This window comes from Rousettus aegyptiacus, unplaced genomic scaffold, assembly GCF_014176215.1.
Source record: "Rousettus aegyptiacus isolate mRouAeg1 unplaced genomic scaffold, mRouAeg1.p scaffold_m13_p_9, whole genome shotgun sequence".
NCBI lineage: Eukaryota > Metazoa > Chordata > Mammalia > Chiroptera > Pteropodidae > Rousettus > Rousettus aegyptiacus.
In genome coordinates this window covers 30,364,519-30,378,622 of record NW_023416312.1, presented here as the reverse complement: position 1 = coordinate 30,378,622, position 14,104 = coordinate 30,364,519, and the positions used below count along the sequence as shown (strand labels likewise).

The 14,104-nt window shown below is 38.9% G+C and overlaps 1 protein-coding gene across 1 annotated transcript in view; it reads right to left on the bottom strand.

Annotated features, from left to right (window-relative positions):
• Positions 1 to 8,904: 8,904 nt before the first annotated feature.
• ZNF157 (zinc finger protein 157) overlaps positions 8,905 to 14,104 on the bottom strand; it is a 35,874-nt gene continuing 30,674 nt past the window's right edge. Inside the window, 4 exon segments of the mRNA XM_016127802.2 lie at positions 8,905 to 9,241; positions 9,244 to 10,413; positions 11,347 to 11,442; positions 11,735 to 11,861. Coding sequence (XP_015983288.1) covers positions 9,096 to 9,241; positions 9,244 to 10,413; positions 11,347 to 11,442; positions 11,735 to 11,861 — 1,539 coding nt within the window. The 3' untranslated portion in view covers positions 8,905 to 9,095.

The window sequence follows — 14,104 nt, the reverse complement described above, 5'->3', positions numbered from 1 at the left end:
CTATTTGCAATGGGCCTAGAGGTTATTATGCCAAGAGAAATAAGTCAGACAGAAAAAGATAAATACACATGATTTCACTTACATGCAAAATCTAAGGAACAAAAAGAACAAACTAATCAAAAACAGACTCACAAATATAGAGGACAATCTGGTGACAGCCAGAGGGGAGGGAGGTTGGGGGCTGGGAGAATGGGGTGAAAGGTTAAAAAAGTACAAATTAGTAGTTGATAGATGGTCACAGGGATGGGGAGCACAGCATAGGGAATGCAGTTAGCATTAATGTAATGGCTAGGTGAAGAGGCAGTGGAGAGAAAAAGCAATTAAGGGGATCGTTTTATAAATATATAAATGTCTAACCTTCACTGTATATGTGAAACTCATAATAAAATTAAATTTAAAAAAAGCAAGGACAATGAGCTGATGGGCTTTTAGTGACATATTCCAAAAGTGGTCTGATTCCTTTCCCTGGCTAGTGATTAATGATTCCTGCTAATAAATGCAACTACTAATAAAGAAACTTTCCTTTTAAAATAACTTAATTTCTTTATCTATTAAAAAAGATGAGTTAAAAAAATAAAAAGACAAACCACGTTCATGGACGGAAAGGCTTAAAGTCACTTTATACCTTTCAGATTGGCAACAACTTGAAAGAGTGATATTCAGTCCTGGTGAATATGTGGGAAATGTAAACTTTTTCTCAAACTGCTCATGAGAGTGTAAATTAGTACAATTTGGAGGGAAAAAGTGAATCATTTAATAAAGTCGAAATACTTGTGTTAATCAGAATCCAGTGAGGAAACAGAACCCATGTCAGTTATTTTAACAGAGATAACTTATTATAAAGAATTCTTAACTACTTATGAAATTCTTGACCACATAAATGAAAAGATAAAGAGAATATGAAAATTATCATGGAGGTAAGCAACTGCAGAATGTATCCAGGCAAGGGTAACAAAAAGGAAAAAATTGAAATTATTAAAAATTAGGAGGTCGGAAGAGGGGTCTCATGTGGCTGGGATTCATACCTCTAAGGAGGGGGCATTGGCCAGGTGCTGCTAATGTCTCTAGGGGTTTGGGGTACCATAAGGCTGGAAAACTGAAAACTGGATTAAACTGCTGCTACCATGAGTAACTGCTTCAGCCCCAGTGAAAAAGCAATGCTGGACTGACACTCAAATGAACAAGGAGACCCAATAGGGAGCAGCTGGCAAGCCAGAAACATGTTTTGTAGAGTCACAGCCCCAGCATCACAAAGCACAGTATGAAAGGGTGGGTTCGAACCTAGAGCATAATAGCTTAATAACTGGCACAGTGCCTATACCCTATGACCCATTGGTTCCACTTCTAGATTTAGACACTAAACATAGAAACAATACAAATGTCTTTCACTAGGGAATGATAACATAAATGAATAAACCAGACCTATATTTATCTATATAGATAGATAGATAGATAGATAGAAAAGTAACATTTCAGGGAAAAAGCAAGCTATAGAATTTTAAACATGGTGTGATACCATATATTAAAGTTTTTAAAAGTAATACAGTATTGGGGGGAGGAGGAAGGTATACAGCGTAAAAGGGGTTAAATATGTGGTGACAGAAAAAAATCTAACTATGGGGGGTGAATACACAATGTAAATATATATATGCCTTACTGTCAAAGTATAAAGCTGAAACTGATCAGATTTCATTAACCAATGTCACCATAAAAAATAAATTAATTTAAAAAATAATAAATTAATATAGTACTATTTATTGCAGAACTCATACTATATTAAAAAAACACAGGGTACATTAAATGAGGGAGATACAAGATGGTGTAGAAAGTAAAGGCTGTACACACCTTCTTCGCAACCACACCAAAATTATAACAAAACTGCACAGCAGCCAGTATATGGAGTTGCCAGAGGTCTGGTTGAACAGAAGCCCTACAACTAGATCACCTCAAATAACAGGTCACCTTAAAGTGGTAGGCAGGGCGGAGACACAAAACAGCCCAGTCTCACAACTGTATGCAGCTATTGAGAATCAAGAGGGCTATCTTGGCTGTAGAGGCCCCTCCCTGACCTGAGGAGCAAGGGGTCCTGGCCACACACTGAAATCCCCAGCTCAGGGTTCCAGTGCCAGGAAGAGAAGTCCCCACAACCTCTGGCTGTGAAAACCAGCAGAGGTTGCGGCTGACTGAGACAGAGGGCTACAGGAAGTGGAGACTTCCCAGACTTATTCACTGACAAACTCACTCGCTCTGAGCTCCAGCACTGCGGCAGCTGCTCAAGGAGCTCCAGGGACATATGGGGAGGCGCTGAGTGGTCAGGCTTTAAGGACGGGCAGTTTGCTCCTGGATACAGGTGCAGGCAGAAGCCATGGTTCCTTTGTTGTGCTCCACTCCTCCTCCCGGCCTGAAGATGCAGACACAAATGGCCATCAACATGGATAACACAGGGCGCGCCATCCAAAGAATTCCCTGAGACTCTGCCTCTCCCAACTTGTGGACCCAACCAAGCCACTTCCAGTGATTTTACTCCATACACTGACTGTCTTGGCTCCTGCCGTAAACTTTCATTAAATCTCTCAAAAGTCTCACAAAACCCAAAGAATCAGCATTTGGCCTCAGTGTGCCCTGTACCTCTTGCTGAGAAGTTCCAAACCCTGCACTAGTGGCAGCTAGCCTTGGTTCCTGACTTGGACCCTCAACATACCTATAAGGCCAGCATGGTGGCAGCCATAAGTGGGTTGCTTGTTGACTCTTACTGGGTGGCCCCAGAAGTACACAGGCTGTGGTCGAAATTGGCCTGGAGCTGAACCCCTCTCAGGGCTGTGCTAAGGGGCCCCACAGGACACTACTACATAACATCACTCTACTAAGACTGGGAGACTTAGAAGCTGTACCTAATACATAGAAACAGACACAGAGAGGCAGCCAAAATGGGGAGACAAAGAAACATGTCTCACTTGAAAGAAATGAACAAGTTTCACAAAAAGAATTCACCGAAATGGAGACAAGCAATACACCAGATGCAGAGTTCAAAATAATGGTTATAAAGATGCTCAAGGAACTTAAGGGGAGAATAGATGAAGTTAGTGAGAACTTTAACAAAGATATAAAAAACATAAAAATGGAGATGAAAATTATAAAAAGGAACCAGTCAAAAATGGAGTACAATATGTGATATGAAGAGACTATTAGAGGGAATCAACACAGTGGAGTAAGCAGAGGATCAAATCAGTGATTTAGAAGATGAGGTAGTGGAAGACACCCAATAAGAATGGCAACAATAAAAAAATCCAAAATAATGAAAATAATGTGAGGAGCCTATGGGATAACATCAAACGTAACAACATTCACATCATAGGGGTATCAAAAGGAGAAAAGCAATAAGTTGAAAACCTATTTGAAGAAATAAGGATGGAAAATTTCCCTAACCTGGTGAAGGAAATAGACATATAACCCCAGGAATCACAGAGTCCCAAACAAGATGAACCCAAAGAAGCCCACACCAAGACACATCATTATTAAAATGCCAAAAGTTAAATACAAAGAGAGAATCTTAAAAGTAGCAAGAGATAAGCAGTGAGTCATCTACAAGGGAGCACCCATAAGACTGGCATCTGATTTTCTCAAAAGAAACTTTGCAGAGCAGAAGGGCTTGGCACAAAATATTCAATGTGCAGAAAACCCAAGATCTACAACCGAGACTTTATCCAGCAAAGCTATCATTTACAGTCAAGGGAAAGATAGAGCTTCCCAGACAAAGGAAAGGTAAAGGAGTTCATCATCATCAAGCCAGAATTACAGGAAAATGTTGGAGGGACTTTTTAAGAATAAGAAAAAATATGTAACAAAAATATGAATAAAAAATGGCAATAATTACATATCTATTAACAAATACTTCAAATTAAAAAGAAGTGCTCCAATCAATAGAGAAGGTGTCTGAATGGACAAGAAAACAAGACCCTAACATATGCTACCTACAAGAGACTCACTTCAGATTAAAAGACACCGACTTAAGGTAAGGGAATGAGAAATCATAGGGCATGATGGACCTAGAGGGAAGTGTGCTGAGTGGAGTAATTTAGATAGAAGAAGACAAATGTCATATTATGTATGTATATGTGGAATCTAAAGAACAAAACAAACGAACAAGCAAAAACAAACTCATAGATACAGAACATTTTGAGGGTTACCAGGAGGGAGAGGAGGTTGAGGAAGTCAGTGAAAAAGAGGAAGGGAATTAAGAAGTACAAATTGGTAGTTACTATATTCGCGGAGATAAAAAGTATAGCATAAGGAATATAGCCAATAATATCGTAATAACTATGTACAGTGTTAGAGGGACAGTAGATTTATAGGGGTGATCACTTTGTGAGTTATATAGATGTCTAATCACTATGCTATATACCTGAAACTAATATAGTATTGTATGCCAACTATAACTGAAAAATTAAAATTCTTATTAAAAAAACTCAGGGTAGATTAAAATTCTAAGTGCTGAAAGGAAAACCTTAACTTTGGAGGAAAGTATAGGAGAATATTATGACCTTGAAACTGACAATATTAACACATAAAACCTGAGCAGAAGAAAAGAGTTAACAAAATTAAAGAAACAGCCAGTCCGGGAGAAGATATTTGCAACACGCATGACTGGAAAAGGATTTTAATAGTCTCATAAATTTAAAAAACAAAAATAACATTTAAACCAAGAGGTAAAAGATAAACAGCTCATTAGGTAGGAAGAATCAACATCAATAAAATGGCCATACTAACCAAAGCAATCTATACATTCAATGCAATGGCACTTTTCAGAACATAGAACAAATAATCCAGAAATTTATGTGGAAACATAAAGGATCCCAAATAGCAATGGCAATCTTTAGAAAGAAGAATAAAGTTGGAGGTATCATGCGACCTGGTATCAAACTATACTACAAGGCTACAGTAATCAAAACAGCATGGTACTGGCATGAAAACTGATATTCATCAATGGAACAGGATAGAAATAAACCCATACTTATATAGTCATTTAATCTATGACAAAGGAAGCAAGAATATACAATAGGGTATAGACAGCCTGTGCAATAAATGTCGTTGGAAAAACCAGACAGATGCATGCAGAAGAAATGTGAAACTGGATCACCGTCTTACACCATACAAAAGAATAGATTCAAAATGGATTAAAGACTTATATGTAAGACCCAAAACCATAGAACTTCTAGAAGAAAACATAGGAAGTAAACTCTCTGATATTGGTACTAGTAATTTCTTTTTGGATATGTCTCCTCAGATAAGAGAAACAAAAGAAAAAAATAAATGAGACTATAGTAAACTAAAAAGTTTTGCACAGCAAAGGAAGCCATCAACAAAACAAAAAGACGACCTACTGAATGGGAGAGATATTCACTTATGATATATCTAATAAGGGGTTAATATCCAAAATATATGAAGAACTCATAGAATTCAACAACAACAAAAAATCCAATTAAAAAATGGACAGAAGACCTGAATAGATTTTTCTCCAAAGAGGAAATACGGATATCCAATAGACATGTGAAAAGATGCTCAAAGTCACTAATCATCAGAGAAATGAAAATTAAAACCACGATATAACCTCACACCTGACAGAATGGCCATCATCAATAAATCAAAACACAACAAGTGTTGACGAGGATGTGGACAAAAGGGAAACCTCATACACTGTTGGTGAGAGTACAGCCACTATGGAAACAGTCTGGAGATTCCTCAAAAACTTTAAAATGGATATTACACCTTTTGACCTAGTAATTGCACTCCTGATTATTTATCCAAAGAAAACCAAAGCAATAATTCGTAAAGATCTATGCACCCCTATGTTCATGGCAGCACTATACACAATAGCCAAAATATGGAAGTGACCTAAATGCTCATCAACGGATGACAACATAAAGAAGTTATGGTTCATATATACAATAGAATAATACTCAACCACAAAATAAAATGAAATCCTACCATTTGCGATGACATGGATGTACCTAGAGGTTATTATGCTAAATGAAGTAAGTCAGAAATAGAAAGATAAATAACATGATTTCACTTATGTGCAGAATCTAAGGAATGAAAAGAACAGACTAATCAAAACAGACTCATGAATATAGAGGACAATCTGGTGATGGCCAAAGGGTAAGGAATTTGGGGGTTGGGAGAAAGGGATGAAGGTACTTGATACATGGTCACGAGAATGGGGAGCACGGCATAAGGAATGCAGTTAGTAGTACTATAAGGGTTATGTGTAGAGCCAGAGAGGCGATAGAGTAATCGGGGGATTATTTCATAAACTACATAAATGTCTAACCAATGTACTGTATACTTGAAACAAATAATAAAATAAAATAAAACTTTAAAAAAAAGAAAAATATTTGGCAATGTAATTTTATTTCTATGCATAAGTAGTTAATTATAATAAAAAAGATAATAAAAAAGAGAAGAAGATGGCATAGGTGATAAAAGGTTCTGTTCATCCCTCTGGAGATCAAATCCATGTTGTGATGGAAACAAGGAGCAAACAGCAAGGAAAATATCCTGGAATCTATATGAACAAGCCATACAACTAGGGAGAGAACTAAGAAATCACCCTGCAACAGCAGAAGGTAGAACAGAGCAAGGACACATGGCTGCCCAGTCCCAAGGGACTGAGCAGGATGAGGCTGCGGCAATGGCAGCCAGCAACTGCAGACATCTCTTAAAGGGGCGGTGCCCACGAGCAGACTTTCGTGGTGATGGACCTGCTCGCTCTGAGCACCAGCACCAGTTCGGCTGCGTAGAGGGCACCAGGGACTTACAGAGAGACACTGAGTTGTCCGAGTCAGGGCCAGAGGCTAGGGTCTCTCCAAACAGAAATAACGGCAATATCCATTGTTCCTCTGTTGTGCCCTACTCCTTCCCAGTGTTCAGATGCAGTACCACCATAGCTGAAACATCATCAAATTGGATAATAGAGGTTGCTCCGTTCAGAGATCCCCTGAAACACCGCCTCCCCCAACTCTCAGCCCCACCCAAGCCTCAGTGCGTCCAGTGCTCCTTCCTGAGCAGAGCCAAGACTCATGCTGGTGGCAGCTGGCCTCGGTTTCTGGTGTGGTTTCACGAGGCAACTATAAGCACAGCATCTTCGGATTGCTTGCTGAATCTTAACAGGTGGCCCCGGAGGGGCACGGCCTGGGGCTAAGCTTGGCCTGTGGCTGAACCCTCTCAAGACTGTGCCACTGGACACCGACTAAACAAAGCCACGTTAATAAGACCGGGAGATTTAGGAACTTTGCTTAGTACATAGAAACAGATGCAGAAAGGCAACCAAAACGGGAAGACAAGGAAGCAGAAACCATATGAGAGAACAGAACAGAGATCCAGAAATAATGGAGTCAAGCGATCTAACAGATGCAGAGTTCAAAACACTTGTTATAAAGATGCTCAATGAACTTAGGGAAAGAGTAGATGAACTCAGTGAGAACTTTAACAAAGAGATAAAAAAAACATAAAAATGGAAATGGAAGTTATAAAAGGGAACCGGTCAGAAATGAAGAACACATTATCTGAGATGAAGAGTATATTAGATGGAAAAAAAACAGAGTGGATAAAGAAGAGGATCGAACCACCGATATAGAGGATGGGGAAGCTGAGGACACTCAACCAGAATGGCAAGAAAAAAAGAAGCTAAGACTATAATAATAATTTAAGGAGCCCATGGGACACTATTAAAGGTAAAAATATCTGTGTCATAGGGGTACCTGAAGGAAAACGAGACACTGAAGAGCTATTTGAAGAAATAATGTTGGAAAACTTCCCTCGCCTGGTGAACGAAATTGACATACAAACCCAGGAAGCTCAGAGAGTCCCAAAAAAGATGAACCCAAAGATGTCCACACCAAGACACATTATAATTAAAATGCCAAAGGTTAAAGACAAAGAGAGAATCCTAAAAGCAGCAAGAGAAAATCTGTTAGTTACCTAAAGGGAGCACCCATAAGACTGGCAGCTGACTTCTCAAAAGAAACCATGCATGACAGAAGGGCTTGGCACAAAATTTTTGACTTGCTGAAAACCCAGGATCTACAACCAAGAAGACTTTATCCAGCAAAGCTATCATTTAGAGTCGAAGGACAGATAAAGAGCTTCCCAGACAAAAATAAGTTAAAGGAATTTATCAACACCAAGCCAGTATTACAGGAAATGTTGGAGGGACTTCTTTAAGAAGAAAGAACGTGTACAAAAATGTGAATAAACAATGGCAATAACTACATTCCTATCAAAAAGTACCTCAAATGGAAAAAGAATTAAGTGTTCCAACCAAAAGAAAGAGTGGCCGTATGGATAAGAGAACAAGAACCCTACATATCCTGCCTACAGGAGACTCACTTCAGATTAAAAGACACACACGGACTAAAAGGAAGAGGATGGAAAAAGATATTGCTTTGATGGATCTAGAGGGTAATGTGCTGAATAAAATGGGAAGGATGGAGAAAGATAAATATTGCACAATTTCACAAACACGTGGAATCTAAAGAACAAAATAACAGCAAAAGTGGAAATAAACTCACAGATATAGAGAATATTTTTAAGGCTACTAAATGGGAGGGCGTTTGGGGGGGCGGCAAAAAAGGGCAAAGGGATTAAGAGATACAAAATGGATAGTTGCAGAATAGACATGGAGATGTAGAGTGTAGCATAGGAAAAAATGCTAATGTTGTAATAAATATAGAAGGGGAAGAGGGGTATATATTTAGTGGGATGATCGCTTTGCAAGTTATGTGGGTCTCTGATTACTAGGTTGTACAACTGAAACTTGTATATTATTGTATACCAACTATAAAGTTGAAAAAAAAATCTCATTGAATTGTACAATGTAAATATGAGCAACTAATTGTCTATATTTCAATAATGCCATGAAAAAAACTTTTTCAAAAAGATAAATAGCCCATTAGAAAATAGTGAGCAAAGGCTATAAACAGCCAATGCACAGAAGAGAAAACTCAAACAGCCAATCAACAGAGAGGAAGATGTTCAATCTCACCACTAATTAGAGAAATCTAAATGAAATGGAAAAATAAAGCTCTCCCCTAAGGAGATCAGGACATATTTTCACACCGATGTAAGAGCCAAATTGCTACAGATGCACTCTGTGTGCCCTGGTGATATGATGGTTCAAAGAGGTCTATCAAATGGTGAGAAGCTTTGTCCATAGTACAAGGCAAGGGCCAGCTTATGTGAGTTTCTGATGTTCTGTGAGGTGTGCTTTCCGACAAAAGGCTTTCCCACATTCTAGACATTCAAAAGGTCTCTCTCCTGTGTGAATTTGCTGATGTTTAATGAGGCGTACTTTCAAATAAAAGGCATTTCCACATTCATTGCATTCATATGGTTTCTCTCCTGTGTGAGTTTTCTGGTGTTGATAAAGGGATTTCTTCATACTAAAGATTTTCCCACATTCACTACATTCATAGGGTTTCTCTCCTGAATGCAGTCTCTGATGTTCAATGAGGCGTGCTTTAACATAGAAGGCATTACCACATTTATTACATTCATAAGGTTTCTCTCCTGTGTGAATTCGCTGATGTATCCCAAGAGATGAGTGCACCCTGAAAGATTTTCCACATTCATTACACTGATAGGGCTTTTCACCTGTGTGAGTTCTCTGATGATTGTTGAGAGTCGTCTTCATTCTGAAGAATTTCCCACATTCCTCACATTTATAGGGTTTCTCACCTGTGTGAGTTCTCTGGTGTTGATTTAGGGACTTCTTTGCACGGAAGTTTTTCCCACAGTCACCACATTCATAGGGTTTCTCCCCAGTGTGAGTTCTCCAGTGTTGGGTAAGAGATATCTTAACACGAAATTTTCTCCCACATTCACTACATTCATATGGCTTCTCCCCTGTATGAGTTCTCTGATGAATCATGAGGGTTGCCTTTTCAGAAAAGGTTTTCCTACATTCAATACATTCATAAGGTCTCTCTCCTGTGTGTGTTCTCTGATGTAGAATGAGTTGTGACTTCCTGCCAAAAGATTTCTCACATTCATTACATTCGAAAGGCTTTTCCCCTGTGTGTGTTTTACGATGAGCAATGAGGTATGATCTTGCACTAAAGGTTTTTGCACATTCACCACATTTATAGGGTCTCTCCCCTGTGTGTATTCTCAGATGTTCAATAAGGTTTGATTTCCTGCAGTATGTTTTCCCACATTCACGACAGTCAAAGTTTTTATCTCTTGTATATGTCCTTTTATGTCCAACAAAGCCCATTTTCTTGTAGAAGACTTTCCCATATCCATTATATTCAAGAGTTTGACTCAAAGTTTGAATCTTCTGATGCTGAAGAAGGTCATTATCATGCCTGAGGGCACTACCCCCAAAAGAATTGTTGCCACACAGCAGTGAGAGAGATCCTTTAAAAACAAATCAGATCATATATCATTATTACACTCAAACCCAACATTGGCTTTCCTTGTCATAGTATAAAATTAAACTGCTTAACATAGCCTATAAAATTTTACATAATTTGGACCCCAACTAACTTTCTGATACCACCTCTTAACATTCTCACCACCCACCCTTAAGCCACACTAGTGCTTTTCTATTACTAGAACGCAGCTCTCACAATAAGCTTGGCACTTACTAATCTCTTTACCCAGAATATTCAAAATCTACATGGCTCCATCTCTTTCAAATCACTGATGTTGGTAGAATAATGTTAACCTCACCAAAAAGTCTTCCCTGAACACATTCCCTAAAACCACATACCCCATCATTGTCCTTTTATCTTGCATTGATTTTCTTTCACCATCAAACATTATGTATTTATTTGCTTCTTACCTCTTTCCCTCATTTAAACTTACAAGCTCCATGAGAACAGAGATATTAATTTATTCACTGCTGGCTCCCCATACCTAGAGCATGACCAGCATACAGTTGAATTTCATTTAAGATTTGGTGGATCACTAAATGAATATGTAAATGAATGCCTGGCAGCAGAAGGTGTCCAAGACAATGGAGAGAAGGAAGGCAATTGAGAATACTAAAGAGAGAGAGAGGTTAGCTAAAAATAAATGTCTAAGATGAAGCAGCCAGGGATAGATAAGAGTGATAAGTAATCACAAAAATCACTATAAAATAGGAGAGAGCACTTAGCTGTGAGCATGATATTGGGGTGTGTGATTTAGACATCTGAAATATACAGACCCTCTATCCTCCAGTCATTTTCAAAGAGCAAGGGCCTCTAAAAAAGATTTCTGAAAAACAGTGCCCAGAGATAACCTTAGATCTGAATTCCTGGGCTCTTATTGTCCCTATTTTCATATGCCTAGTTCCTGCTCACTCACCTGGGTAACCATGGCCTGAGGATTCCTCCTCTAACACCCATAGCTCTTCTCCTCGCTCCAATTTGAAGATCATCTCTGGTTTGGCCACGCAGAGGCCTGTTAATGGGAAATGGCACAGGACATGGGCCAAGTTGTCTGAACTTTAGGGCCTCTGATGGAGGAGAAAAGTGCATCTTCATGAGCTTCACAAGGAAGGGGACCCATTTAAACCTTTTATCAGAGGAAGCGAGAACAAACACACTCTTCCTGGTGCCCCAAAATGATCAATCATCCATGACCCTTGAATCTAAAACTAAGTTATCATTAAATTCTACAAAAGCTATACATGTTACAGCAATCAAGAAAAGAAAAACATGCTACCAGGAGTTAAATTGACAATAATCCTCACCCACTGATGCCAAGTTACTGTAGTTCTCCAGCATTACATCTTTGTGCATGGTCCTCTGAGCAGAGTCCAGTCTGTACCACTCCTGTTGGGTAAAATCCACAGCCACGTCTTCAAATGACACAGATCCCTGTAACAAACAATCTTCAATAATCAGAATGGGACACATGGGGAAGATGTGTGCAAACTAATTCTCTCAATAGATAACTATTGAGAATTGACAAGAAGAACTACACTGGACACCTGTCTTGCTTGATATTATACTTTGTTGTGGCAGCGGGGGCAGGGACCCAGAACAGCCCTGCTCTGTCTTACTTTATTAATTCATGAAGAAAAAACTACTTACTACTGAGTTAACGCTATGTGTTTGGACCTGTCCCAGTGACTGGAGAAATAAGAAAAAGACAGAGTGCCTACTCTCAAGGAGCTCATATCCCAGCAAAGATACCCGTATATAAACACATCCCTGCAATGAAGTGTTACAAGAGCTATGCTGAACATGTGTACAGGGTGCAATGGGCTTTCACAAGGGAGGGAATCAGATTCCACTTTGCATTATCAGATTGAACTTTACTTGGGGAGGTAGCACTTTGCATGCATGAACAAGAATATCATTTCCCTCAGGAATATTGGGCCATAGCATAAAAAAAACAGCAAAAAGACACATGATGAGTTATAGAACTACACACGGCACAGTATGACAGGAAAATAGTGCTTCAGGCTAAGATGAGATAAAGAGCTTTAGAGACATTCAAGGGCCAGACAGTGGAGAGATTTTCAACTTTTTTTTTCTGTAGCTCTTCAATCTCCAAAATACTTAACTCCTTACACAATCAGAATATTTTCTAACCTTCCCACAATATATCCATATATATAAATTATATGGAAGTAGTATAAAGTGGGAGAAAGGGAGAGAATATTACTCCTAGGATAACGATATGAGCAGCTGGGTTGAGGCTAGTGCCATATATTGAAATTAGCAAAACAGGAGAGACGATGGGTTGGCAGAAGGGGAAACTGAGATAGATCTTGGGCCCGAACGGAAGTGTTTATGGCACATACTAATAGAGATGTTCAGCTGGCAGGTGGTTCTGGACCTCAAGAGAGAAGGCGAGGATAGACCACGGATTGGGAAACAATAGCATTTCAGTGCGAGATGAAGCCACAAAAATAAATGGGACGGCTAACAGAGAACAGAGCTTGAGAGAAGCAGGAAGTACAGAGGCAGTAGAGACAACAATATGACATGAAAATCGAAGGGGGGCTTGTTGGGCAGAGAAAATGGGAGAAATCCTTTTAATCTCATACCTGCCTCAAAGTAAGCTCCAGTGCAAAAGCTGCAACCATGCAGCAGGAGGCACCTCAAACTCTAACGGAGAGGAATCCTTTTCTTTGGCCAAAGAAATAGTGATCTGAAGAGAGTGAGAAGGATTCCCATAGCTTTCTTTCTAACCTTCCACCACTCAGCCTTAAAGGCAAATCTGGTTACAGAAAGTGAGTGCCAGAGTGGAAAGAATAAAGTCTCAACTGTCCAGCCAGAGGACCAAGAAGGGGGATACCTTGGAGTAGGAGTGTGGGAAAAATTGCCCTAATATGAAATACGTGAAGCAAAACTGAAAGAATTGAAAGGAGAAATGGGCAAATTTACAATTATGACTGCCAACTTTCAACACCTCTTGGTAATAAAAGGAACTGGTAGACAGAAAACAATATATAAAAACTGAATATCACCAATCAACCAACTGACTTAGCAGAACTTTCCACTCAAAATAGAGAGATTAACAGTTTCTTCGAGTTCACATGGAATATTCTCCAAGCTAGACCATATTCTAGATCATAAAACAAACCTCAACACAATTAAAGGACCCACTGGGTACCAAGGAAAACTGACCTAAAACAATCAACTCTGAGATACATCCTAATAAAACTACTAGAATTTAAAGACAAAGAAAAAATTCCTCAGGACATCCAGGCAAAAGAATAAAATAAATTACAAGGCAAAAGAATTAGGATGGCATTGATTTCTCAAAAACAACTTACAAAGTAAAGCAACAGTAGAACAGCTTCAAGAAACTTAAGGAAAGAAAGCATGAGCAAAGGAAATTATACCCAGCCAAAATATCCTTTAAGTATCAAGGCCTTTAGGAAAATCAGTCTGGAATGTGCTAGAACACATATGGACTTCCTAAGGAATTTATTAGAGTTGTGTTGTCCAATATGGTAGCTAATAGCCACATGTAGCCATTTAAATGTACATTTTGATGACTTAAAATGGGATAAAATTTAAAATTCAGTTCCTCAGTCATTTGCTCAATAACCAAATGTAGCTAGTTATAGTACTACACATTACAGATACAGAACATTCCCATCATT